The following is a 27,683-nucleotide window of genomic DNA, read 5'->3' on the forward strand; positions in this document are numbered from 1 at the left end:
ATGGTCATGAAAATAAAGAAAACACAGTGAATGAGACAGGTGTGTCCAAAGTTTTGGCCTGCACTGTGTATTTCAGCTGACCTGAAACAGGAGGATTGGCCACAGCAGATTCCGGAAGTCCAGAAATGTGCAGTTCTCAGCACAGCTAAGATACTGTGCAGGATCTGCAAATTTCAGTCATAGTTCGAGGTAAGTCATCTAAATTCGTAATTCAAGGTGCATTATGTAAAAACGAAGTAAAAATAACATCCTGTGGTAAAAATTGGTTATTGCAATCACTTTAAACAACTGTGGGGCTTTTTGTCGTCCGTCGTCAAATTACAATTGTCGGCGCTGCAGTAGTAACTCACAGGAGACACTGCAACCCCACACTCACTGATGGTAAACAGTAGTTACATCCCTCCTTCCTTTGTTTTGAAAGGAGAAAAACTGACAATCCATGCTGGATATGAAATATGTTTCAGTATAACCTTCCAAAATGACTGAAACATTAGACTCTTTCGGGATTTTCTCACTGTAAAATTCTCACTATATTCTTACATGTTGCACCTTTAACCTCTTCCATAAATATTTACAATAGAAATTTTGCTATTTTTGAAGAAACCATACCAGAATACCAGAGACAGACCACTACTGCTATTACTACTACTACTACTATTACTACTACCACCACCACCACCACTATAGTAATAATAATAATAATAATAATAATAATAATAATAATAATAATAATAAAGAAAATTAAAACGTAGTAATAAAAGTATAAAAAATAAAAAAAGAAACCTATAATAAAACAAATATAAATTTTTTTTCAAATTTAGGGTAAAAAAGTATTTTATAGAATAAAAGGACTGCTGTACCAGTATGATGCTCGTAACCACAGGGAGAGTCATTTTGCGGAACAGTTTATTTGATTCCTGTTGTTACCGGTCGCATTTGGAGGCAAAGCCAAAATCACTTCCGGTTGTCATTGATTCCACCCTAGGATTCCACCGTGTGCTGCTCATTTTCTCCCATTTGAAGATCTTAGTGAGTTGTATGATTCAATCACTTGTGTTTCCTGACAACAAATTGTTTTACCTGTTCGCTTCATTATGACATCACCTCGTGTTTGTCTTTTTTCCCCCCGGGAGAAGCGACGTTAGCTTCAAACAGCGAGGTGTTAGCTAATAATGTACAAACGATTGCTTGTAATCACACTACTTTATTACTCTGTTGGCTCTGAATGCAAATGTTTAACCTCTTACACAGCTGCTACTAAATATCTGTTTCTGTTATTTTTATTGTCAGCGCGTGGATTTAGCTCTATGATATAGCTACGGGTAGACTCTTATAGGCATTTTTATGTTGTCTGCCTTTCAGGGAGCACCAGGTGGCGTCATGACGCTTTTCCACTTCGGGAACTGCTTTGCTCTCGCCTATTTTCCATATTTTATAACCTACAAGTGCAGCGGACTGTGAGTGTTGCTTTAGTATCTGTCTTTATCCAGTCTCAGTCTGATGAAGTATGTCCTCCTTTGGTCCACTGCTCTGTAGCAGAAGTAGCATGTGTCCTGAGACTGTCCACTCTAATAATCTTCTTAGTAACGTCAGGTTTTGGTGGAGGCTTTGTATAATCGCTTTAGATCCATACAGTATGTTTACTAAAGGACTCATTCAGTCTGTAATTTATTAAGCCTCGAAGTAGAATTGTTCTAAACCTCTTGTTGTTTTAATGTGTTCTTTTGTTGTTGTTGTTGTTGTTGTTTTTAGCTCAGAATACAATGCTTTTTGGAGATGCGTCCAGGCTGGAGCGACATACCTGTTTGTTCAACTTTGCAAGGTGAGTAGGATTTGTTTTCTGTTTTTGTTTTACTCGTAATAGAGTTGGACAGATTTATGAATCCATAAACTGTTGTTTATTTTTCCACCTGTTATTTGTTTTGTTAGATTAAATTTCCCATCAATAATTACAATCTACAAACGTTTAGTATATTTTCTCACAGAAACTGCACTAATGTCAAACAGCTACACATTTTACGTGTTTAACTATGATTTACCTCGGTGTGGCAGGCAGCTGTAATGTGCACATGTGACACTACGCTGTTTGATGTATTCAACATATCCAGAGAGTCCACACATACTCACGCATTGGGCAGTTTGCTTTTCAGATTGTATTTTTTCAGTCAGGAAAAATGCCAAATAATCTGATTTAATTTATTTTCAATTAAAAACCAGAAATCAAAAAATGAAAAATAAAAATTAATAAATAAAATTTGAATTGGACACAACAAACAGAAAAAGTCATACAGAACCTTGTTTAATTTTAATATTTAATGGACAAGTGGTGCATTTTTTTCTCCAGCAGTTCACTGGATCCTCCCTCCCCACCCTGTACATGCTCCCTACACACACCTGTCCATGTAAACCCGATGCATCAGTTTATATGTGGCCCGTTTTTTCCATTTTGTATTTTTGGTCCGAGGCTGAAACTGATAATACAAAAAGCAAGACATCAAATAACAACAAATAAAAAAAAACCTTTCACTTTTTCTTTTTTGGTTTTTAATTAAGACAAATTAATAAAGCATGGATTTCAGATGGACAATAATAAGAAGAAGAACAATAGAAGACAAGACTGTCCCTAAGCTAACGCATATGGCAAAATATTAAAATATGCTTAAAGGGCCAGTGTGTAAAAACAAAATAACACTTCTTAGCCTACACACAACAAAAGGAATGAGTCACTGTGTTGAAGCATGCACGGCTGCGGGGGAGAGAGAGACAGTTTAGCACTGACCGCTACCTCAAGGGTCACACACAGAAAACACCACTTATCAGCTTTATTTAGTAAGTAAATTTTATTTATATAGCTCTTATCACAGACATAGAATCACAAAGTGCTTCACATAAATGAAAACAAAATAAAACAAAGTCATACAATCATAATGCTCTCAAAACAGAAATAGATTAACATCAGAAAAAATAATGTCATAAAATTATAACATTTCATAAACAGATGAAAGATGAAAAAAATTGAGTTAACAATTAGAAAATAAAAGGTTTAGGTAAAAGCAGCTTTAAATAAAAGGGTCTTTAGCTGTTTTTAAAAGTTTCCAGACTGTCAATGCTACGTAAGGATAAAGGAAGATCATTCCTTAGTGTTTCTGCTGCTTCCTGCAGTCTTAGAGAATTTCTCCCCTCACCAGAACGAACACTTGGGAGCATACAGAGTATTCTACGTAACATTTAAATATAAACAAAACACGTATATTGTTGGATTTAATTATGATTTGTCAGACATCTAACTTGGTGTCTTTAAATGCATAATGCTCACATCCCACCTTTCTGTCAAAGTCAACCTGCTTAAATGCAATAATGTTTTCCCATACATCTAGAGTGGTGTGAGATACCATCAGCCCACAGAATTCCTTTAGATTACCAAGATCTGCACTTGGGCATCAACGGTGATGCTATTTGCATTCTCACTCAGGCTGTGGCCAGTCTGTACCTGCGGCAGCAACATGCTCATAAACATTTAGCTGTGCCTAAACTGTGATGCTGTTGGTTTAAAAGAGCAGCAGTGTGACCTGTTATTAGGAACCAGGCAGCAAAAACATTATCCTGACACAATGACATTCGTCTTAACCGCACTCGGGTAAAACACGTTAAAAACACCTTCTTTCACTTATTTGCCCAAAAACAAGTTTTCAGGAAGCACACGGATAAGAAACATGTTAAAATTATGAATAATTTAAATGTAGCCTCGTGATCGCTCTTATTTCTGGCCTTTTACTTCCTCAAAAAGTGTTAAGCGATGTGTGTTCCCGCAGCAGGGAAGCACTTTCTTGGCACACAGGACTGTTGAGATCTGTGCTGCATGCCGGTGGGTCCTGCAGGATTTTTAGCAGAAATTTGCATTTTGAGCATAACTATTCTTGTCAATGAAAACTCATCTTTTAACCACGAAAGAGCTATTGTTAGCTTGTCAGCATCTTGTTTTCCTTATAAGGAAAAAAAAAGGTAGTCAACAAAATCATTTAGTCGTCGTTAATGAAAACAACTCTGCTCCAATCTGGATTAAACACCGGACTACCCCTGAACCAAGAAGAGAACATGACTTGTTTAGTAACTTTATTTATTTGTAGAATAAAGGGCAGCGTGTGAGATGTTGATGATCCTGAGGAAGTGTTCTGCCTTCAGCTCTTTACCAGTTGGTCATAGGCATTGTTTATGTTTTGCCAAAAGTGTTGACAACCGTTCTAATAAATCTTCCAACTCTAAAGTATTTTTAAAATCACAGCAAAGAAAACATCAAATGGTCTGTGTGACCAAGCTTGTCTCTGAATTGTAGATGCTGTTCCTCGCTACATTTTTCCCTACATGGGAAGGAGGAGCAGGAGTTATTGACTTTATTGGGGTGAGTGTTGAAATCTTACCTCAGCATCTACACATCTATGGAAGTGTGTGTTTGTGCATAATAGCTCAGATCCTTTTCTCTTTGTCAGGAATTCATGAAGGCCACAGTGGACCTAGCAGACCTGTTGGGCCTCCATCTGGTGATGTCCCGGAACGCTGGGAAAGGAGAGTACAAGATTATGGTGGCTGCAATGGGCTGGGCGACAGCAGAGCTGGTGATGTCCAGGTGTGCAGTGACAGGTCTAGAACATGGGTAGACAACCTTGTAACCAGGTGTGCTGGAGTGGAGATCTCTGCTTCAACACACCTGATAATCAGGTGATTAACAGGCGTCTGTAGAGCTGGATGAGCTGCTGAACAGGTCATTAACCATTGTGTCAGGTTGGAGCAGAGAAACGACTAAAACATGCTGGATCGAACATTGCCTACCTTTGCTTTTGTTCAGTTATTCCGTGTTAACGCTACATTTGTGTCTGACTGTCAGGTTCCTCCCTCTCTGGGTTGGAGCCAGAGGGATCGAGTTTGACTGGAAGTACATCCAGATGAGCTTTGACTCAAACATTAGTTTGGTGAGGAGCCATTTTTTACCATCATGTCCGTCTAAAATTTTTTAGTTATTTCTGGATGACATGACAATTTTTACAGAAATGTAAACGTGTAATGGGGCCTTTTTGTGTACATAAAACACGTTTTTCTGTGTACAGGTCCATTATATCGCCATGGCAGCAGTGGTGTGGATGTTCACTCGATACGACCTTCCTAAGAGCTTCAGGCTGCCTGTCACGGTGCTGCTAGCCTTGTGTGTTTACAAAGCCTTCCTAATGGAGTAAGTACCATGTTGGAGAACATTCAGTGTAGTAAGTCAAAGTGGTGCGTACAGTATTTAATATCATATATCATTAGGAAGGACTATTTCAAGCTGACATACTCTAACATTTACAAATGAAATCACAAGTTAGACATCTAAATGTCTCCCGACCCGGAGGGGGCATAGCATAATGCGTTCCTGTGAACTTTACTGAAATATATTTTATTTACTTTATAACTACAAACGTCTAAGTCAATAAATAGGGTTAGAATAGAAATGTTTATCTCGGGGCAATGGTCCGTGACTCCCCAAGGGGTCCTCAAAAGGTTGCAGGGGGTCCCCACAATTTTGTGTGTGCTGAGGTTGTGAGGTTACCAAGATTATTTTTGTAAAAATTACTTTCATAAATTCCAGGAAACACACCCACCCACATTATAAAGTTTGTAATTATTCACTTTTAATTGTGTGCACACACACCTAGGAGTTGGGGTTGGGGGCGGCTGGGTGGACTTGGATACAGGAAACGGGGTCCTTGTGAAACAATGTTGGGGACCACTGCTCTAAAATTTGATATGTTTGGGTTAGAGGCCGACTGATGTATCAGCCGGTCGACATGTTTAGTTTTTTCTATATCGGCCAGGAAAAAAACAACTGATCCAAAAAAAAAAATAATAATAATAATAATCAGACACCTTTGTGGCCAACTGCTGCCACAACTAGACTGAAGAAAGGACCCAAAGGACCCCAACACACTGTTTTTTTAATGTTTTGAGTTTGTTTTATATTAGAAGTTCAATAAATACCAAGAGATTTTTTGACTTATTTAATTTATATTGCACACAGTGAGTGTTTAGTTGTCTTTCACAATCAATGTGCTGCTAAAATGTTTAGATATCGACCATCGGCAACAACATTCTTTAAAAATCGGCATCGGCCTTAAACAAAACCCCATAGCCTCTAGTTTGGGTCATACCGCCCACCCCTAGTCCCTACTCATTCTACCTGTGTGAATCTGTTTGAGTCTGCTGATGGATTGGTTTAAGGATGATCTAACTATCCCCTCTTATGTCCTCAGGTTGTTCGTCCATGTCTTCATGTTGGGGAGCTGGACGTTGCTGCTGGTGAAAGCTGTGCTGACTGGGGCCATCGCTCTTTGCTCACTTTTCCTGTTTGTCACCCTGGTCCACAGCAACTAAGGGGGACTCAGAAGCCTTTAAGAGTCTGAGATCAACCAGGACCAGGGTTGTCGTGGGCCAGAGCTGATGCTTGATTCCAGTTTTTGAATCATCTTGCAGCTTTTAAAGATCGATAGAAGATGGTTTCTGATTAGCTAGAGCATCATGGAGTTGTGTATTTTGGTTTGTTAACACGTGAAAACTCAGTAAATCTTTGACTACATCTAGTCAGCAGGTCAAAGGTAAAGGTGACCGTGACATCAAAAGGCTTCTGTGTGAGATCTAGCTTACCCGAGCTGTCACACAGATGAAAAGGTGAATTTTGCATAAGAGCAACAGTTAAGCATTTCTTTATTAATGTTCTCCAGGGAGATGGTATCAAGATTTGGATTAATGAAGTGATGAATCACAACCTCAGGTCCTTAGGGGCTACACATTTGAGTTTATGTACTAATAAATAATTCAAAAATTACAGCAAAAACACTTTTTGTAAAGAAAAACCCTCATATACCTTCATAGTTATGAATGAACTAAGATGTGTTTCGTATTTCTGACCCAACAATGATGACTTTTAACTGGTTTCTACACAAATAAATATGTTTGTTTTGTTTTATGTCTCCAGCTGTTTCGTTTTTCCACAGACACATGACTCAGACCATGTGACCATGTGTCACCTGCTGTTTGACAATGGTCAGTGACCCATTAGACCATTAGGTTTAACAGATTAGAAATAACAGATAATTTGGCTTGAAGACATTTTCATGAATTGTGGATAAAATCTAAATAATACTTTCATAACTTACACACCCAAGAAGAGTCCTGTTTCTACATATATTACATCATTTAAATGGACTCAGCTTACTGAGGATAATAATAAAAATGCATTTAATTTATAGGCACCTTTCAAAGCCCAAGGTCACCTCACAAAACAGGATAAAATTTACACACAAATAAGAGCAAGATAATTTAAACAATAAAATTACAGAAAGTATGCTATAAATGTCAGAGTAAAGAGTTTGTGGTCTAGAGAGTAAGCCAGGTTGAGCAGGTGAGTTTTGAGTTTGGATTTGAATGAGAGGAGGGAGTCAGTGTTTCGGATGTCAGGAGGAAGTGAGTTCCAGAGCCGAGGAGCAGAGCGACTGAAAGCTCTGTTTCCAACGGTGGTGAGATGAGCAGGAGGAACCACAAGGTGAATGGCAGAGGAGGAGCTGAGGGAGCGAGATGAGACAGCAACATGGATGAGATCGGCAAGGGCATCAGTTTGTTTTCAGAATTGCTGGGGACAATAACCATACACTTGAGTGGGGTTTAAAAATTGCTGGGGACAATATGGCTAGCACAGGGGTCGGCGGCTCTGGAGCCGCATGCGGCTCTTCCATCCATCTGATGCGGCTCTCTGTGCTTGTAAAATAATGAATGGATATTTAAATAAAATGCTTTATATTTTACTGCATTAATTTTACATGTGTATGCTAATTCTAAATGTAAAGATTGTCTGCGTAAACCTGAACAGTTCCGACCCGGTCTTACTGTGAGACCGGGTTGACGCGTCACGCTTGTGCGTAATCATATGCGCTTCCTGAGCTGGAGGATGTCAGATTCTGGGATTCTCCTCAGACGGCTCCTGGATGCGTCGCCACATTGGAGACAGGAACAAGCACTATTCAGCCAAAGTTTCATAATCAGGGAACATTTTCTAAGTGACAAGTCTCTGAGAGACCGGGTTTGGAAAACACTCGCTTCAGTGGGAGGAACCTTCTCACATGCGCTCTGGTTCTGAGAGCCTGGATTTGTATTCTGAACAGTCTAAACATGTTTTTAAAAGAAGCGTGTGACAAAAGTGGCACCTGCTCAGTAAAACCACCAACAGGGTGAAAAATATCAAAATATTGTAGGCAGAGACGGGCTACAACTTCTGGATCATCTTTATATAAATCGTTTTATTGATTATCTTCTTATGAAAGATAACTTTGACGTACACGAGCGACCAGGCGCGTTGCAAGATTTTCAAAAGTGTGGGAGATGTTGTCTATGCCTAAAATAATTTCATGTTATTCACCTTGTTTAATTTCCATAATAGCAGAGCAGGTGCGAATTTTAGACGCGTCACACATTTCTCCGTTTTAAACATGTTTAAACTGTTCAGAATACAAATCCAGGCTCTGTCTCGTTAGATTGGTGTAACTAAAATTTGTACTGAATGAAACTTTACATTAAACCATGTTGAAAAGAAAAGGATCCGATTAAATCATTTCCCCTCATTTACAGTCACGACGTACAGCGCAGTGCGCATGGTTCTGGGGTTAATCAAGTTTAGTTGTTTCTCTTTGCAACAATCTTCACAAGAAGGCAAAACAGTTAAATGGCAGGTTACAGATATTTCCATTTGACTGTATTTTGATGGATAAACTCAAGGATGTTGGTTGTTTTGAAAGAATTACCCCGACGCACACTGATGCGCATGGATGAGCTGACATTTTAATACGCACATCGCAGAGGTAACTTGATTCCCATCAGAACATCAGAGCTTTATACTGGACACTGTGTTCAGCGCGGCTCGGAGCGCCCACAGTGGACAGTGAGCTGAAGATCTGTAGAAGGGGTTTGCAGCGCAGCGCAGAACCACAGTGCATGCGATAAGATTTCCTCCCACTGAAGCGTTCTGGAAACCCGGTCTCTCTGAGGGATGTTTCACTTGGAAAATGTTCTTTTTATGAAATTATTAAACTTTGGCTGAACAGCGCTTTTTCCCGTCTCTAATATGGAGACGCATGACGCATCCAGTCTGAGGCAGAATAGCAGCTCAGAAAGCACCTGTAGAGACATTTGATTACGCACAAAGTTTATGTGGAGCAGAAGCGGTCGGGCCACGGCAGGTGAAATGTTCCTAGCCTACATGAAGTGAAACTGTTTAATTGTGACATTAATATGTTACTGGACACGCTGGTCTGGTTGGTTAGACCAGTGTTGGAAGTGGAAAACACACACACACATACACACACACACACACACACACACACACACACACACACACACACACACACACACACACACACACACACACACACACACACACACACACACACACACACCAATTAAAATAATGCTGATAGCATGGACTAGAAGACAGGTGATGGTTTTATTTAATGATGATCAGGCTGCTGTAAAATGTAATCTCCATCCACATCCAGACAGAATTATCCTCTATTCTTTCTCTATTTGCTCTGCTCTTGTCTGGGCTGATGTAGCTGACGGTGCGCGCGGCGCGCCTAACGGCTGTGGTGCATGTTTTACGCATTTGGAAAGGTGGGCTGGAAGCTTTGCGTTTACTGGAAGATGGTCCACTTAACGCACGGGTCTAGACTACATATTAATGACAAATGAATGAAAATTAAATTGTGAGTTTTTACTTCATATTTTAGAAATAAAAATGACGGGGGAAAACATATGACATCTTTTTAAACGAAATTTTCTAGTGCGACCTGCCTGCTTCACTGTCACTGCTTATTAAGGCCCGTCCAGAATTACCGTGGCCCACCCAAAAATGAAAACCTGGCGCCGCGCCTGTTATAAACCTCTGCAAATGGTTGTTCTTCACTTTATCAAACTCAGACTTTGTACAGCTAATGTCAAGATGTAAAATCATGAATTCAATCGAGCTCTTCCGTCCCTGCCTCTCCTGCTCTCTGGAAACCCGACATCGGCTGTCGGGAGGTGAAGAAGGAGATGAGGCAAACAGAGTGAGTGCGACATAAAGAAACCAGACTGGTGTGGAGGTGAGCAAAACAGCTGGAAAAGTGTGGGTGTTGAATCCCCCACGGGTGTGATGCCCATGCGCATGACCGGTACCGGCTGCTGTCACCTGGTTGTGAGCAGCGCTCTGCTGTCTGAGGGTAGGCTCCGCCCACAATGCTGCGGCTACTGCGGTGTTTTCTTTACTGTGGGAAATGGGTAATAATGGCTCTTTGATGGGAACAGGTTGCTGACCCCTGGTATAAGATCTGAGTTGGTGAAACAAAAATCCTCATCAGCAGGCTTTTTTGAAAGTGGGAGGGACACAGCTGCCAATCACAAATTTTGCCGGGGACATGTCCCCGGCGTCCCCGGTTAAAATGACGCCTATGGAGATCGGAGAGGTAAGGAGGGGCGAGACAGTGGATACATTTGTAGGTGAGAAGCAGGATTTTGTATGAGATTGTGTGTTCAGTGGTTGTCAAAAATTCTAACTAAATCAACAATACAAAATGACACGTAGCCTCTTTTTTATCTTAGGACAACATAATAAACTGTGGAAGTTTTGGCTTGAATTTTTTAGTTTCCTGAAGAACTTATAAGTGGCTCGTTGGTCTAGGAGTATGATTCTCGCTATGGGTGCGAGAGGCCCGGTTTCAAATCCCGGACGAGCCCAAGATACATTCATTGTTGAGATGTGTGTTTTCCAAGTATGATTAACACATCAATCAAGTGAAAGAACAACCTGACAAGTTGGGGTTTTATTCACACACAGCCTATTATTCATTTGATAAAGACCCAGGAAAAACATTCTCTTTCAGCCGACTCCCAATTACATTGAACCCACAGAACTTTAACATGAACAGTCGGTTAGTGAAACATCTCCACGTTTGCTAGTAGATAATACCAGATGAAAAGGTCATCCTTGAGTTTCATTATTTTTGAAGTCTAAAACAAGAGGCTCGTTGGTCTAGGAGTATGGTTTTCTCTTTGGGTGCAAGAAATACCGGGTTCAAATCCCAGACTAGCCCAGCTTTCATTGCTAAAAAGTACTTGTTCTAAAGTCACTTAATATAAATAATAAAGGTAAAATGAGGAGAATTATTTTTACCCGTAGAGCAACTCAATCATTTGCAACACAACCTCACTCAAACATGAATTCTTCCCTCAACCAAATCTTGTTTATGTACCAACCCTTTAGTGTTTTAAATCTACTGTGAACTAAAAATCAAAGAGTAAGGACCTCATGTTCTTGTTACATACATGAGCATAACATATACACTCAATGTCATGGAAATCTTGATAATGATCCTCAAAGGATTGCCATGTTGATTGAAAAGAACAAGGTTACTAGCTGGTTGTCAAAATTTCTAGCTAAATCAACAATACAAAATGAAACATAGCCTCTTTTTTATCTTAGGACAACATAAACAACTGTGGAAGTTATGGCTTGAATTTTTTAATTTCCTGATGAACTTATCTTTATAAATGTGGCTCGTTGGTCTAGGACAGTGGTTCTTAACCTTGTTGGAGGCATCGAACCCCACCAGTTTCATATGCTCATTCACCGAACCCTTCTTTAGTAAAAAATAAAATATGATTTTTTTTACTGGTTTACGAAATGAATTGTGCATTAATATCACCTTGTTCAAATAACAAAACCAACACAGTGCATGAACTCAAAACAACTTACCTCAGTGTGACTTCTGCTGTTGCCTTTGAGAGACCAGTTCAGATATGCGTGGCTTCACCTTGGAAAGTGCCAGTCTCATGTCATTTTCACAGCAAAGTCTGTTCCTTTTCTTAGTTTTTATGTCCAGCATCCTCGAAAACTATTGCTCACAAAGATATGTTGTAACAAATGGTACAAAAAAATCCAGGGCCTTCTTAGCAATAACTGGATACTTTTCCATTTGTTGACACCAAAACGTTGAGAGCGTTGTTGTTCTGAAGAGTTGCTGTTGAACCTGGCTCTGCTGAAGTTCAATGATTTCGTCGAGGTATTCATCATTGACATCTGCTGTCTCAATAGCAAACGTGAACGGCTGTCTCACCCATGCTGGATATGATGCTCTTGTTGGGAAGTATCCATCGAGAGACTTCGCAAGCTCATCTAAGTGCGTGGCAATTGTTTGCTTCAGTTCCATGGGTACAGATATGTCTCCAAGTCCACACACATCTTCGATCTTACTTACACAGTCGTCCAGAAGGGGGAAGTTTGCGAAGTTGTTGTTCTCTGCTCGTCGTTTCCATAACGGTAACTTTTTTTGAAAAGCCTTCAGGTTTTCTTCTGCTTCCATTATGTTAACTCCACCACCCTGCATCTGCTGATTTAGATGATTGAGAGCTGCGAATATATCAGCCATGTATGCTAAAATGAGAATGAACTCAGAATCTTTGAAGCAATCTGCATGACAATGTTGGTGCTCTTGCAAAAACTGGGCTAATTCCACACGCATGGCAAAAACACGATTCAGCACCTGTCCCCGGGATAACCACCGAACATTCGAATGGTAAAGAAGTACCTCGAATTCAGAGCCCATTTCTTTACACAGCTCACTGAAGATGCGGTGCCTCAGAGCACTATTGCGCACATAGTTCACACATTCCACTACAATTTTTAATACTTCTGCCATTTTGGGCGGCAAGGTTTTTGTTGCCAACGCATGCCTGTGCAGAAGGCAATGTGTAACAATGATGTGCGGTGCGTCGGCTTTTACTAGCGCGCCAAAACCAGACTTTCTTCCCAGCATCACTGGAGCTCCGTCCGTACAAACTGCAGAAACCATATCCCATGAAAGGTTGTTGTCTCTGAAGAAGTCATCCACAAGCTTCTTCACATCAGCTGCCTTAGTTGTTGTTGTAAGAGGCTTACAAAATAAAAACTCTTCTTTTATCATGTCGTCTTTCACATAGCGCACAAAAACGGCAAGCTGGCTTAGATTGGAAACGTTGGTGGTCTCGTCGAGTTGAAGGCTGAATTTTGCCGGGCTTGAAATCAGATCCGCGACTACTTGAGCCAAGATGTCTTTACTCATGCACTCTATTCTGTCGCTGATGGTGTCATTTGAAAGAGGAATTTGGGATAATTTACCTTCAGCCGCTGTTCCGGGTATCAGATTCGCCATCTTTAACGCAGCTGGTTTTACGAGTGTTTCGCCAATGGTGTGCGGTTTGCCCTGCTTTGCGATCAGATAAGCAACTTCATACGATGCTGTGAGGATCGGTTTGTTGATGGGTACGAATCCAAGAGCAGGCAGAGTGGCCTTTTCGTCGAATCTGGCTCTCTTCACCTTGAATTCAGCAAGCGTGTTCTTGTATTCCCCATCTCCATGCAGCTTCAAGAAGTGTTCCTTCAGTTTTGCAGGTGCGAGACTAGAGTTGCTCAACTTGGCATTGCAAATCATGCAGATGGGACGCTGACTCTGGTCACTTTCCGTGATACATGTAAATCCATGTTTTACATATTCGTCCGACCACTTTCTTTTTTTGCCCGACATAGTTAGCATGGATTAAAATATTCCGTAAGAAATCACACGACAAACCGACAGTCACACGTTTTGGCGGTTGGAGGTGGACGTGGGGTCGGCGTCACGCTAACCCAACGTCACTGACGCACACCGCTGGTCCCGACTGAGAAGGAGGTCTCACTCTGCTGCTTATCCAGTGCTCTCAAAGCGGACCTGTAGGGAGTCTCACTCAGGCACATATACAGCCCATATACAGAGGTCGCACTCTGCTGCATAAACCAGCGACCTCAAAGCGGACCGGTAGGAAATCTCCGAGCAGGACGCATTCAATGACTGTGCCCACTAACTGCAGACTAGACTGAGGGGTGGACCTCTGCGGCAGAGGCTCCACCGAACCCCTGAGACCGACTCACCGAACCCCTAGGGTTCGATCAAACCCAGGTTAAGAACCACTGCTCTAGGAGTATGATTCTAGCTTAGGGTGCGAGAGGTCCCGGGTTCAAATCCCGGATGAGCCCAAGATACAATCATTGTTGAGATGTGTGTTTTCCAAGTATGATTAACACATCCTTCAAGTGAAAGAACAACCTGACAAGTTGAGGTTTTATTCACACACAGGCTATTATTCATTTGATAAAGACCCAAGAAAAACATTCTCTTTAAGCCAACTCCCAATTATATTGAACCCACTGAACTTTAACTTGAACAGTAGGTTAGTGAAAGATCTCCACGTTTGCTAGTTGGTAATACCAGATGAAAAGGTCATCCTTGAGTTTCATGAATTTTGAAGACATATACAAGAGGGTCATTGGTCTAGGAACATGGTTATGGCTTTGGGTGCAAGAGATACGGGGTTCAAATCCTAGTCGAGCACAGCCTTCATTGCTAGAAAGTACTTGTTCTGAAGTCACTTAATATAAATAAAGGGCATTTGAGGAGAATGATTTCTATTCAAAGAGGAACTCAATCATTTGCAACACAACCTCACTCAAACATTAATTTTTTCCCTCAACTAAATCTTGTTTCTTTGCCAACTCTTTAAGTTTTTAAAATCTACTGTGTACTAAAAATCAAAGAGTAAGGGCAAAATGTTCTTGTTACATACACGAGCATAACAGATACACTCAATGTCATGGAAATCTTGACAATGATCCTCAAAGGATTGCCATGTTGATTGAAAAGAACAAGGTCACTAGCTGGTTGTCAAAAATACTAACTAAATCAACAATCCAAAATGAAACATAGCCTCTTTTTTTTATCTTAGGACAACATAATAAACTGTGGAAGTTTTGGCTTGAATTTTTTAGTTTCCTGAAGAACTTATTGTTAATAACGTGGCTCGTTGGTCTAGAAGTATGATTCTCGCTTAGGGTGCGAGAAGTCCCGGGTTCAAATCCCGGACGAGCCTAAGATACAATCAATGTTGAGATGTGTGTTTGGCAAGTATGATTAACAGATCTGTCAAGTGAAAGAACAACCAGACAAATTGGGGTTTTCTTCACAGACAGCCTATAATTCATTTGATAAAGACCCAAGAAAACATTCTCTTTAAGCCAACTCCCAATTATATTGAACCCACTGAACTTTAACTTGACCAGTAGGTTAGTGAAAGACTCTCCACATTTGCTATTAGGTAATACCAGATGAAAAGGTCATCCCTGAGCTTCATGAATTTTGAAGAGATATACAAGAGGCTCGTTGGTCTAGGAGTATGATTCTCGCTTTGGGTGCGAGAGGTCCCGGGTTCAAATCCTGGACGAGCCCTAGATACACTCATTGTTGTGTTGTGTTTTTGCCAAGGATGAATTACACATAAATGAAGTGGAAAAAAACCTGACAAGTTGGGGTTTCCTTCACACACAGCCTATTATTCATTTGATAAAGACCCAGGAAAAACATTCTCTTTCAGCCGACTCCCAATTACATTGAACCCACAGAACTTTAACATGAACAGTCGGTTAGTGAAACATCTCCACGTTTGCTAGTAGATAATACCAGATGAAAAGGTCATCCTTGAGTTTCATTATCTTTTAAGTCTAAAACAAGAGGCTCGTTGGTCTAGGAGTATGGTTATCTCTTTGGGTGCAAGAAATACCGGGTTCAAATCTAAAACAAGCCCAGCTTTCATTGCTAAAAAGTACTTGTTCTAAAGTCACTTAATATAAATAATAAAGGTAAAATGAGGAGAATTATTTTAACCATAAAGCAACTAAATCATTTGCAACACAACCTCACTCAAACATGATTTCTTCCCTCAACCAAATCTTGTTTATGTACCAACCCTTTAGTGTTTTAAATCTACTGTGAACTAAAAATCAAAGAGTAAGGACCTCATGTTCTTGTTACATACATGAGCATAAAATATACACTCAATGTCATGGAAATCTTGATAATGATCCTCAAAGGATTGCCATGTTGATTGAAAAGAACAAGGTCACTAGCTGGTTGTCAAAAATTCTAACTAAATCAACAATACAAAATGAAACATAGCCTCTTTTTTATCTTAGGACAACATAAACAACTGTGGAAGTTATGGCTTGAATTTTTCAGTTTCCTGATTAACTTATCTTTATAAATGTGGCTCGTTGGTCTAGGAGTATGATTCCTGCTTAGGGTGCGAGAGGTCCCGGGTTCCAATCCCGGACGAGCCCAAGATACAATCATTGTTGAGATGTGTGTTTGCCAAGTATGATTAACACATCCTTCAAGTGAAAGAACAACCTGACAAGTTGAGGTGTTATTCACACACAGGCTATTATTCATTTGATAAAGACCCAAGAAAAACATTCTCTTTAAGCCAACTCCCAATTATATTGAACCCACTGAACTTTAACTTGAACAGTAGGTTAGTGAAAGATCTCCATGTTTGCTAGTTGGTAATACCAGATGAAAAGGTCATCCTTGAGTTTCATGAATTTTGAAGACATATACAAGAGGGTCATTGGTCTAGGAACATGGTTATCGCTTTGGGTGCAAGAGATACGGGGCTCAAATCCCAGTCGAGCACAGCCTTCATTGCTAGAAAGTACTTGTTCTGAAGTCACTTAATATAAATAAAGGGCAAATGAGGAGAATGATTTCTATTCAAAGAGGAACTCAATCATTTGCAACACCACCTCACTCAAACATTAATTTTTTCCCTCAACTAAATCTTGTTTCTATGCCAACTCTTTAGGTTTTTTAAATCTACTGTGTACTAAAAATGAAAGAGTAAGGACAAAATGTTCTTGTTATATACACAAGCATAACAGATACACTCAATGTCATGGAAATCTTGACAATGATCCTCAAAGGATTGCCATGTTGATTGAAAAGAACAAGGTCACTAGCTGGTTGTCAAAAATACTAACTAAATCAACAATCCAAAATGAAACATAGCCTCTTTTTTTATTTCAGGACAACATAATAAACTGTGGAAGTTTTGGCTTGAATTTTTCAGTTTCCTGAAAAACTTACTGTTAATAACGTGGCTCGTTGGTCTAGGAGTATGATTCTCGCTTTGAGTGCGAGAGATCCTGTGTTCAAATCTCCAACGAGCCCTAGAGACACTCATCGTTGAGTTGTGTTTTTGCCAAGTATGAATAACACATAAATGAAGTGGAAAAAAAACCTGACAAGTTGGGGTTTCCTTCACACACAGCCTATTATTCATTTGATAAAGACCCAGGAAAAACATTCTCTTTCAGCCGACTCCCAATTACATTGAACCCACAGAACTTTAACATGAACAGTCGGTTAGTGAAACATCTCCACGTTTGCTAGTAGATAATACCAGATGAAAAGGTCATCCTTGAGTTTCATTATCTTTTAAGTCTAAAAAAAGAGGCTCGTTGGTCTAGGAGTATGGTTATCGCTTTGGATAAAAGAAATACCGGGTTCAAATCCCAGACAAGCCCAGCTTTCATTGCTTAAAAGTACTTGTTCTAAAGTCACTTAATATAAATAATAAAGGTAAAATGAGGAGAATTATTTTTAACCATAGAGCAACTCAATCATTTGTAACACATCCTCACTCAAACATGAATTCTTCCCTCAACCAAATCTTGTTTATGTAGTGTTGGTCTTTCTTCTGTTAGACCAAGCACACGTACGGAGAAGATGGAGATAAACACCTTTAGTTGGTAGAATGTGGAGTCAAATGATCAGAAGTCTAGTCACTGTTTCACCGCTCGAGAGGGGGAGAGCATGCAACTCTAGCAGATCCCGCGATCTGCTCCTGACAGTTGCCTTCAGACACTCTCTCCGTTCTGCTGATACGGCTGATTTTTATTGAGGATTACAGGAATGTAACATACGCAGTTTGCCATACACATACGTCATTGGTCATGACAGGTAAAAGAATAACAGCCTTGTTAGTGGAAAATTTAATACATCACGAGAACATGCATCCGTGAGATAACTAGGAACATCCTGATACGTCCTTGACAGGAAAAGATACACACCGGTACCGGAGAGGAACTCAGCAGAGATGGAATGTGTTCACTCCTTTCTCTGGTGCAGGAGAAGATATACAGCTATTAATCTTTGTGCAGAAGAACACTGAGAGGCCCTTAGTATCTGAGCTGGTCTCCATAGCATATGATAATATAAAATGGCATAAAATAAAACAGAAGAGCTTACAAGGTAAATTTATAAAAGAAGCTTATAAAGTAGATACATATATTTTCAATCCCCCTTTTGAACTCTTTTAAGAGTTCAACAAAGATATAAGAAATCAAAACAACAACACCAAATTTCATTAAAAAGAATATTAATAATCAAAGATTTAAAATACCAATACAAACAATCAATCAGATCACAGCTCCTCAGCTTCTCATATTCCCATCTGAAACTACTACATAAAACATGATTGTATTTTCAACTGAACATGTTACTTCATGAATGTATCGCATGCTCACCCCGTATGAGGGCGAAAAACCCTATTTACCATACGTTAACAGGGAAAATTCCCCCATGTCCTCCCTTTTTCCGGGACGAACGCCGCTGGCACAGAGCGGGCATGCCTAGCTCGAGGACCAACATCCTCATCAATGGTCAAAAAGAAAAACAACATAATCAAAAACTCATGGCAATAAACAGGTGAAGGGATTGTTACATAAATCTTTTCCAGCCAATTCAGTTTACTTGGATACAAAGCTATTGGAAAGGATTCTTGTTGGATTATGTTACCCTCAGAATCTTCTTCCGGCCAGGACAAGTGAGTAATCAATATAATCATCCAGAATTGAGTTTGGAAATGCAATGAGTGTAAACATATATCTCAACTAAACAGGCAAATGAATAATAATATAAAATTAAAGTTGCAAGCAGCGTCGTTCGGCCCTCGCAGCTCCGCACCGCTCCGGCCTGGCCGGCAGCCCGGGGCACCAGGGCACATCCGCGGAACAGAAATGTTTACCACCCCGACACCAGAAACAGCTAACCGTCATCTCGTCCGCACCTCACCCTGACTGAGCATCCCCTCTGAGCACACCAAGTTTGGTGCAGTTATGACCTCGTCTGTAGGAGTTATTACAGTTTTAATGGTGTTTAGGGGGCGCTGTGGTGTTATTATACGAATTTCACCAACCATTTGTGTCTCATTGGCTAAAGGGCATGATTGTTGATTGCCATGTTCAGTCTCGTGCAGATGGGAGGCTGTTTGTGGAAGTTACGATCAAACGTAAGGTCACAGCGTCATGCCAGAAATCGCCATGGCATCAAAGCCCCTCCCTATCTGGAAAGCTATCAGATCTGAATGGTCATTGCAACATCATGAAGACAGTGCCTGACATTAATGTCATGTTGACTAAATTAGAGAGGACAAATATGGGCATTTCACCATAAAACAATAGACTTCCTGTTGTCAGGGGGCGGGGCTTAGGTGATGTCACCTGTCCACAATGACGTCTTGAGATGTGTTCATTGATCACACAGACAAAGTTTGATATAGATCTGATCATGCACATTGGAGTTGTTAAGTCAAGTAATGTAATGGCGAAAGGTCAAAGTTTGAGGCTTAGCCACGCCCACACCATTACACTTATTCAAAATCCGACAGTTGAATTTTTTCCTCTTTATCTTAAGAAAATATAACAGAAGTTTGAAGATGATCGGTGAAAAGGGCGATGGGGTATCATTGTCCAAACAACGTGTGCGAAAACCACTAAATCGAGTACTTGGACCAAAATGGCCGACTTCCTGTGTGACTTTGCACTTGGCTCCAAGAGACTTTTTTGTAGGTCCTGCGACACCACATTAGTGTACCGAATTTCGCAATCCTCAGTCAAAGCATGGCTTGGGGCTGACAGTTTTAATGGTCCTAGGGGGCGTTATTTCAGAAAATAGGCCACGCCCACAAACTTCAGCCATCCATTTCTATTGGGGGTCAGACTAGGATCACTCACAACAAATTTTGAGGTGATATCATGATAAATGAAGAAATGAGAGGCAAACATATTTCCATGGCGTGAAGGCGATTTTTGCCATGCTCCCAAGCCCCGCCTTTTTTCAAAACCTTCCAGTACTGGAGACCAAGTGACCTCAAGTTGTCTACTGCTATTTACCAGAGATTCCTGGTGATTGGGTAAAAGGAGTCCAGTAGGGAGCTGTGAAAAAGAGTGGCGTGGCGACAGGTCAAAGTTTGAGGCTTAGCCACGCCCACACCTTTCAACTTTTGAAAAATCCGATGGTGGAATTTTTTTCCCTATTTCTTAAGAGTATATAGCAGAAGTTTGAAGGCGATTGGTGAAAAGGGCGACGGAGCATCACTCTCCAAACAACGTGTGCGAAAACCACTAAATCGTGTACTTGGACCAAAATGGCCGACTTCCTGTGCGACTTTGCACTTGGGTCCAAGAGACTTTTTTGTAGACCCTGAGAGACCACATTAGTGTACCAAATTTCCTAATCCTCAGTCAAAGCATGGCTTGGGGCTGAAAGTTTTAATGGTCCTAGGGGGCGCTATTTCAGAAAATAGGCCACGCCCACCGGATGTTCACATCAGATCTTTTGGGGGACCGGACTAGGATCACTCCCAAGAAGTTTTGTGATGATATCTTTAGACATGACGAAATGGGAGGCAAACGTAAGGCCACGGCGGTACGCCTGACTTCGCCGCGCCGCTGCAGCCCCGCCTTCTGCCGAAAACTCCCATAAAGTGATGCCAAGCAACGTCCACTTGTCTTGAGCTACCAGCTACAAAGTTGTGGTGGTTAAGTGAAATGGGGCAATTTGGGACCTTTCACAGTAAAACTTGACCTTTTTGGTCATGAGGGGGCGGGGCTTGTGTGATGTCATCAACCGACCATTCAGATTACTTTGTGGGTCGATGACAAATGACCACAGAAAGTTTGGTAACTCTATTCCATACAGATATGAAGTTAAAGCAATTTAAAAAATTTTGGCGAGTAGTCAATCTTCGAGGCCTGGCCCCGCCCCTTCAACATATACGAAAAGTCAGAATCCTTGTCTCTTTTTGTTCGCCCATCCCTTCTGAGTAATTGTACACAATTTTTGAGACGATCGTGCGAAAATTGATCGAGCAATCCAATCAGAAACGGACCCTAAAAAAGGCAAAAACGGCTAAAAATCGCCATTTCAACCCAAAATGGCCGACTTCCTGTTTGATATTGACCATGCTTGCAAGAGACTTTACTGTGTGGTCTGTTGAGTACTACAAGTGTACCAAATTTCATAACTGTACGATAAACTAAGCTTTACGGAGAGGGGTATTTTTCATCTTCTAGGGGGCGCTGTTCAGCCATTTTCTTTGCGATTTTTTTGGGACCTTTAAAATATCAAATTTTTCACCAGGCCTGACAAGTCTGCAAAATATTGTGAGTTTTGGGGTATGATAAGGTCCCCAAAAAGCCATTCAAAGCGGGCTAAGAATAATAAATAAAATAGAATAAACAGAGCAAAAACAAGAGGCCTTCGCAGCGCTTTCGCTGCTCGGGCCTAATGAGTAGAGGGTGTAAAATATAACCCTTGTAAAATAAATGAGGGTTTTAAATAGAACCCTAGTAAAATGTTCGAAGGGTGGTTACTTCTTCCCCCTTTTGAGGTCCCTTCATATGGCGTTTAAAGCGTGCCACAACCCGTGCACGCGCATTGGGTCCACAGCGCGCGTGTGAACGGGACTCGCGAGCGGAAATATACATGGCGAGAGGTCATTTGTGCACTGAGAGGGAGCAAACTGTGTCTGTGAGCGCACAAGGATGTGCACAAGTGACAAACCTGCGTGCGCGCGTGGTCAACGAGCACACGGCAGAGGAAAACGTGCGCGCGCGGCAGCCTCTGTGCGCGCTCGGCAGCCTCTCTGCGCGCTCGGTTTCTGACTCCTGCTCGCTCGGCTGTAAGGGTTTTGGCACTCTGGAGGTGTGGCCTGTGGCAGATCTTCTCTGTCCTCTGATTGGTTAGTGTACCCCGCACTTTACCCTCTACCTATCTATATAAAAAAGTCTGCTAGTCAAGTAGTCGCTGGCATAGCTCAGTTGGAAGAGCGGGTGACTCTCGCCCCAGAGGATCCAGGTTCGAGGCCGGGCAAGGAAAATGCAGTAGATGTCATGTTAATTTTTCTTAATTTCAGGTATTTTACAGTTGTGACCGTTCAACTGTCATTAAACGTCCGAATGTTTGCTGGGCAGTGTTTTAAAAAGTGCACATAAGCTAGATGGTTTTAACCATATAAAATTACATTTTTTGTGATACTGGAAAAATACATACTGAAATAAAACTACTGATTGAAAACTTTATGACTGTGGTTGTACAATATATGACTCACTAATACACTGCAAACTCCCTTAGAGTGGGGCTTCCAGAGAGAGAGAGAGAGAGAGAGAGAGAGAGAGAGAGAGAGAGAGAGAGAGAGAGAGAGAGAGAGAGAGAGAGAGAGAGAGAGAGAGAGAGAGAGAGAGAGAGAGAGAGAGAGAGAGAGAGAGATGAATTGTTATTTTTTTCAGTATTTAATTGACAAATTATCCTTTCAAATAATTAATTGATGAGTTACATAATTGTCCATTTAGAATTGTTGAATGGACTGAGTCAAGTTTGGTGCACTTTATATATTTCAAAACATGTTTTTTTTTTATTTTAATGATGCATATAAATAATTTAAATGTTAATTTAATGAAATATTTCTATTTTTTCATTACCTCACCCTTGTTTTGACAAAAACGGGACCTTGCTGGATAATATCATGGAGAAACTATTTGTTCACAGTACATGGCTCCGTAAGGATCTGTGTACCAAAGGAGGAGATACTCAGAAATCTGTCTGCAGATTGTTACAACCCAGACTGGAAGTGGCGGGCTGTAATAAGAAAGGAGACCAAACAGAGGAGTGGGGGTTCAACAACTGATTTATTTAACAAAAGTAAGGATTTACTAAAGCAAGTTAGTGTACAGAAAATGGCCATCTCAAGGTTTTACTCGGATGTCCCTCAGCAGGGTGCAGCACTGTTGAAGGTCATCTGAATGAAAGCTTGATATGCAGTTTCTTTATGAAAGTGTGTAAATATACAGTATGGTTGCCGTACATATGTTGAGGTTCTCAGACATCAGGCTTCTTTGCCCAGGCCTTCACTAGTGGGCTATTTTAAAAGTTGGTAAGGAGAAAAACCACAGCATACAGGTGCTGGCCAGTAAATTAGAATATCATCAAAAGGTTGAAAATATTTCAGTAATTCCATTCAAAACGTGAAACTTGTACATTATATTCATGCAATGCACACAGACCAATGTATTTCCGATGTTTATTACGTTTAATTTTGATATTTATAGGTGACAACCAATGAAAACATCAAATCTGGTATCTCAGAAAATTAGAATATTCTAAAGGCCAATGAAAAAATGTTTGTTTCTCTAATGTTGGCCAACTGAAAAGAATGAACATGAAAAGAATGTGCATGTATAGCACTCAATACTTAGTCGGGGCTCCTTTTGCCTCAATAACTGCAGTAATGCGGCGTGGCATGGACTCGATCAGTCTGTGGCACTGCTCAGGTGTTATGAGAGCCCAGGTTGCTCTGATAGTCATCTTCAGCTCCTCTGCATTGTTGGGTCTAGCGTATTGCATCCTCCGCTTCACAATACCCCATAGATTTTCTATGGGGTTAAGGTCAGGCGAGTTTGCTGGCCAATCAAGGACAGGGATACCATGGTCCTTGAACCAGGTGCTGGTGGTTTTGGCACTGTGTGCAGGTGCCAAGTCCTGTTGAAAGGTGAAGTCTGCATCCCCATAAAGTTGGTCAGCAGCAGGAAGCATGAAGTGCTCTAAAACTTCCTGGTAGACGGCTGCATTGACCCTGGACCTCAGGAAACAGAGTGGGCCAACACCGGCAGATGACATGGCACCCCACACCATCACTGACGGTGGAAACTTTACACTGGACCTCATGCAACGTGGATTCTGTGCTTCTCCGCTCTTCCTCCAGACTCTGGGTCCTTGATTTCCAAAGGAAATGCAGAACTTGCTTTCATCAGAAAACATAACTTTGGACCACTCAGCATCAGTCCAGTCCTTTTTGTCCTTGGCCCAGGCGAGACGCTTCTTGCGCTGTTTCTTGTTCAGGAGTGGCTTGACACACGGAATGCGACACCTGAATCCCATGTCTTTCATGAGTCTCCTCGTGGTGGTTCTTGAAGCGCTGACTCCAGCTGCAGTCCACTCTTTGTGGATCTCCCCCACATTTTTGAATGGGTTTGTCGTCACAATTCTCTGCAGGGTGCGGTTATCCCTAGAGCTTGTACACTTTTTTCTACCACATTTTTTCTGTCCCTTCGCCTGTCTGTTAATGTGCTTGGACACAGAGCTCTGCGAACAGCCAGCTTCTTTAGCAATCACCTTTTGTGTCTTGCCCTCCTTGTGCAAGGTGTCAATGATTGTCTTTTGGACAGCTGTTAAGTCAGAAGTCTTCCCCATGATTGTGGTGCCTTCAAAACAAGACTGAGGGACCTTTTAAAGGCCTTTGCAGGTGTTTTGAGTAAATCAGCTGATTAGAGTGGCAGCAGGTGTCTTCTATATTCAGCCTTTTCAGAATATTCTAATTTTTTGAGATACCAAATTTGGAGTTTTCATTAGTTGTCACTTATGAATATCAAATTTAAATGTAATGAACATTAGAAATACATTGGTCTGTGTGCATTGCATGAATATAATGTACAAGTTTCACGTTTTGAATGGAATTACTGAAATATTTTCAACCTTTTGATGATATTCTAATTTACTGGCCAGCACCTGTATAGCTGATTGTTTACAAATGCAAGGAGGGGAATAACAATCAAAATGCTTGTGTTCTTGGACCAGATGAATGGAGCGCTCCACATGCACTCAGAGATGTTATGGCTTCTGTTTCTATAACTTTACATGCAGACATTTGAGGTTTGCCAGAAAGGAAAGCTGGCCTGTACACTTTGCAGGGCACAATGTCATCAATGCAGAAACCCCTGTCTACCAAGATGACCATCTCTAGTTGTAGCATTTTCAACACACCAGATTCCCAGGTTGGTCGCTGATAGTTCCAGCATACAGTGCTGAGACAAAGGTCACTGGCCTATGTGGCACAATCCAAATGAGCCTCTTCAGAGTGCAGTTGAACTTGAGGAAAATATATGACTCTGGAAGAGAGGGGAATATGGCCATTGACACCTCAGATCAGTGCAGTCAAGATTTACTGGTGTTTGGGTAGTCCTGAACGTGTTGTGATGCCCCCACCATCTCATTGGGTTTTCATTTGTGTTTAATTGTGTTTTTCTTCTGTTGTAGGCAGCTGGTTAAGCAGCCTTGGAGGCACCTGGGCTCAGGGTGTGGTGCTGCCTACAAAGCCTACTGTTTTTCTGCTTTCACTGGGTCTCTCCTGTGTGGTGGAGAGTCCTCACTGGCCATTTTCTGTTCACTAACTTGCTTTAGTAAATCCTTACTTTTGTTAAATAAATCAGTTGTTGAACCCCCACTCCTCTGTTTGGTCTCCTTTCTTATTACAGCCCACCACTTCCAGTCTGGGTTGTAACAATCTGCAGACAGATTTCTGAGTATCTCCTCCTTCGGTACACAGATCCTCACTGAGCCATGTACTGTGAACAAATAGTTTCTCCATGATATTATCCAGCAAGGTCCCGTTTTTGTCAAAACAAGGGTGAGGTAATGAAAAAATAGAAATATTTCATTAAATTAACATTTAAATTATTTATATGCATCATTAAAAAAAAACATGTTTTGAAATATATAAAGTGCACCAAACTTGACTCAGTCCATTCAACAATTCTAAATGGACAATTATGTAACTCATCAATTAATTATTTGAAAGGATAATTTGTCAATTAAATACTGAAAAAAATAAACAATTCATTAATGAGGCAAGAACATTTCTCTCTCTGTCTCTCTCTCTCTCTCTCTCTCTCTCTCTCTCTCTGGAAGCCCCACTCTAAGGGAGTTTGCAGTGTATTAGTGAGTCATATATTGTACAACCACAGTCATAAAGTTTTCAATCAGTAGTTTTATTTCAGTATGTATTTTTCCAGTATCACAAAAAATGTAATTTTATATGGTTGAAACCATCTAGCTTATGTGCACTTTTTAAAACACTGCCCAGCAAACATTCGGACGTTTAATGACAGTTGAACGGTCACAACTGTAAAATACCTGAAATTAAGAAAAATTAACATGACATCTACTACATTTTCCTTGCCTGGCCTCGAACCTGGATCCTCTGGGGCGAGAGTCACCCGCTCTTTCAACTGAGCTATGCCAGCAACTACTAGACTAGTAGACTTTTTTATATAGATAGGTAGAGGGTAAAGTGCGGGATACACTAACCAATCAGAGGACAGAGGAGATCTGCCACAGGCCACGCCTCCAGAGTGCCAAAACCCTTACAGCCGAGCGAGCAGGAGTCAGAAACCGAGCGCGCAGAGAGGCTGCCGAGCGCGCACAGAGGCTGCCGCGCGCGCACGTTTTCCTCTGCCGTGTGCTCGTTGACAACGCGCGCACGCAGGTTTGTCACTTGTGCACATCCTTGTGCGCTCACAGACACAGTTTGCTCCCTCTCAGTGCACAAATGACCTCTCGCCATGTATATTTCCGCTCGCGAGTCCCGTTCACACGCGCGCTGCCATGTATATTTTCGCTCGCGAGTCCCGTTCACACGCGCGCTGTGGACCCAATGCGCGTGCACGGGTTTTGACAGGGGTATGACGCGATACCTTCACTGGCTCCAGGCAGCTGCAGGGGGTGATGATGTCACGATTCTCGTCCCGCTGGATGTGGTGGCAGCTTGGCATGCTACCTCGTCCTGCAGAATTGGAAGCTTGGCACGCTACTGCAGTCAGCTACTTCTCTTCCTGGTCCTTAGGTCCTCTTTTCTGGTCAGGCAGATGTCGGCTGTTTCTCTTCCTGGTCAGGCTGATGTCGGCTGCTTCTCTTCCTGGTCAGGCTGATGTCTGCTGCTTCTCTTCCTGGTCAGGATCCTCCCTTTGTGACAGGTTCTCTTGGACCTCGGTCAGGGTGCGGTGGGGCTCTTCCGCTGCAGCACACTGGGTCCAATGGTACCAGGAGTCTCCTTTACCGTCCAGCCGGACAGCGTGTGACGTCCTCTCCGTGATCCTGTAGGGTCCGGTCCACCTTGGCTCCGTCCACTTTCTTTTGGTGACCTTTAGCAGGACCCAGTCTGTCCCAGGTTGTGGAGATGGGGCGTCTGTGGTGGTACGGCCAGCCTTAACCTGTAACGAGCACTGAGAGACAAGACTATGCAACAGGTTATAATATGACCTTGAGTCGAGGGAGTCAGTCAGGTCAGCAGTCAAAGGTAATTTTGTGGCAGGTCCTGGGAACGGCCGTCCAGTCTGTAGTTCAAAGGGAGTGAACCTCGTGGTTTTGTTAACTGAGCTCCGTGTGGACATTAGAGCAAGGGGCAAAGCTTCTAAGCAAGTTAATTTGGTCTGTGCACAGATTTTAGCCAATTTGACCTTTAGCGTTTGATTCATCCTTTCCAACTTTCCCTGGGATTGGGGATGATACACTGAACCAAACTTGTGTTTCAGACCCAGCATGGTTTCAACCTCTTGTAGAACTTTGTTCTTGAAATGTGTCCTATTGTCCGATCTGATTTTTTCCAGGAACCCA

General features: G+C 41.5%; 2 protein-coding genes and 2 non-coding genes across 4 annotated transcripts; 3 read left to right on the forward strand and 1 right to left on the reverse strand.

Moving 5' to 3' along the window:
- Positions 1–925: 925 nt before the first annotated feature.
- tmem147 (transmembrane protein 147) lies at positions 926–6,991 on the forward strand. The gene is made up of 8 exons (XM_015949492.3): positions 926–1,029; positions 1,363–1,457; positions 1,753–1,822; positions 4,334–4,399; positions 4,488–4,624; positions 4,883–4,967; positions 5,103–5,224; positions 6,282–6,991. The coding sequence occupies exons 2-8, from the start codon at positions 1,381–1,383 to the stop codon at positions 6,400–6,402; spliced, it is 678 nt and encodes a 225-aa protein (XP_015804978.1). The 5' UTR covers positions 926–1,029; positions 1,363–1,380; the 3' UTR covers positions 6,403–6,991.
- A 3,040-nt stretch (positions 6,992–10,031) lies between these two features.
- LOC139070191 (protein FAM200C-like) lies at positions 10,032–13,613 on the reverse strand. Its single transcript, XM_070551926.1, has 3 exons — positions 12,019–13,613; positions 10,148–10,319; positions 10,032–10,085 (listed from the first exon to the last, which is right to left on the reverse strand). Exons 1-3 carry the CDS (start codon positions 13,611–13,613, stop codon positions 10,032–10,034), a joined length of 1,821 nt encoding a protein of 606 aa, XP_070408027.1.
- A 1,306-nt stretch (positions 13,614–14,919) lies between these two features.
- On the forward strand, positions 14,920–14,991 carry trnap-agg (transfer RNA proline (anticodon AGG)). Its single transcript has one exon. It is a non-coding gene; the product is annotated as a tRNA-Pro (tRNA).
- A 284-nt stretch (positions 14,992–15,275) lies between these two features.
- On the forward strand, positions 15,276–15,347 carry trnap-ugg (transfer RNA proline (anticodon UGG)). Its single transcript has one exon. It is a non-coding gene; the product is annotated as a tRNA-Pro (tRNA).
- The last annotated feature ends 12,336 nt before the right edge of the window (positions 15,348–27,683 follow it).

Source organism: Nothobranchius furzeri, chromosome 5 (assembly GCF_043380555.1).
Source record: "Nothobranchius furzeri strain GRZ-AD chromosome 5, NfurGRZ-RIMD1, whole genome shotgun sequence".
Taxonomy (NCBI): Eukaryota; Metazoa; Chordata; class Actinopteri; order Cyprinodontiformes; family Nothobranchiidae; genus Nothobranchius; species Nothobranchius furzeri.

Bases quoted from the DNA above. Each gene is read 5' to 3' on its own strand.
- LOC139070191 (XM_070551926.1), bottom strand. From the start codon at position 13,613: ATGTCGGGCAAAAAAAGAAAGTGGTCGGACGAATATGTAAAACATGGA. The intron at 10,320-12,018 runs GTATCCAGTTAT...CATTTCCCACAG, and splicing joins TGGTGTCAACAAATGGAAAA to TAAAGAAAACACCGCAGTAG. The intron at 10,086-10,147 runs GTCTGGTTTCTT...ACCTCCCGACAG, and splicing joins TTTTGCTCACCTCCACACCA to CCGATGTCGGGTTTCCAGAG.
- tmem147 (XM_015949492.3), top strand. From the start codon at position 1,381: ATGACGCTTTTCCACTTCGGGAACTGCTTTGCTCTCGCCTATTTTCCA. The intron at 1,458-1,752 runs GTGAGTGTTGCT...TGTTGTTTTTAG, and splicing joins ACCTACAAGTGCAGCGGACT to CTCAGAATACAATGCTTTTT. The intron at 4,400-4,487 runs GTGAGTGTTGAA...TCTCTTTGTCAG, and splicing joins GAGTTATTGACTTTATTGGG to GAATTCATGAAGGCCACAGT.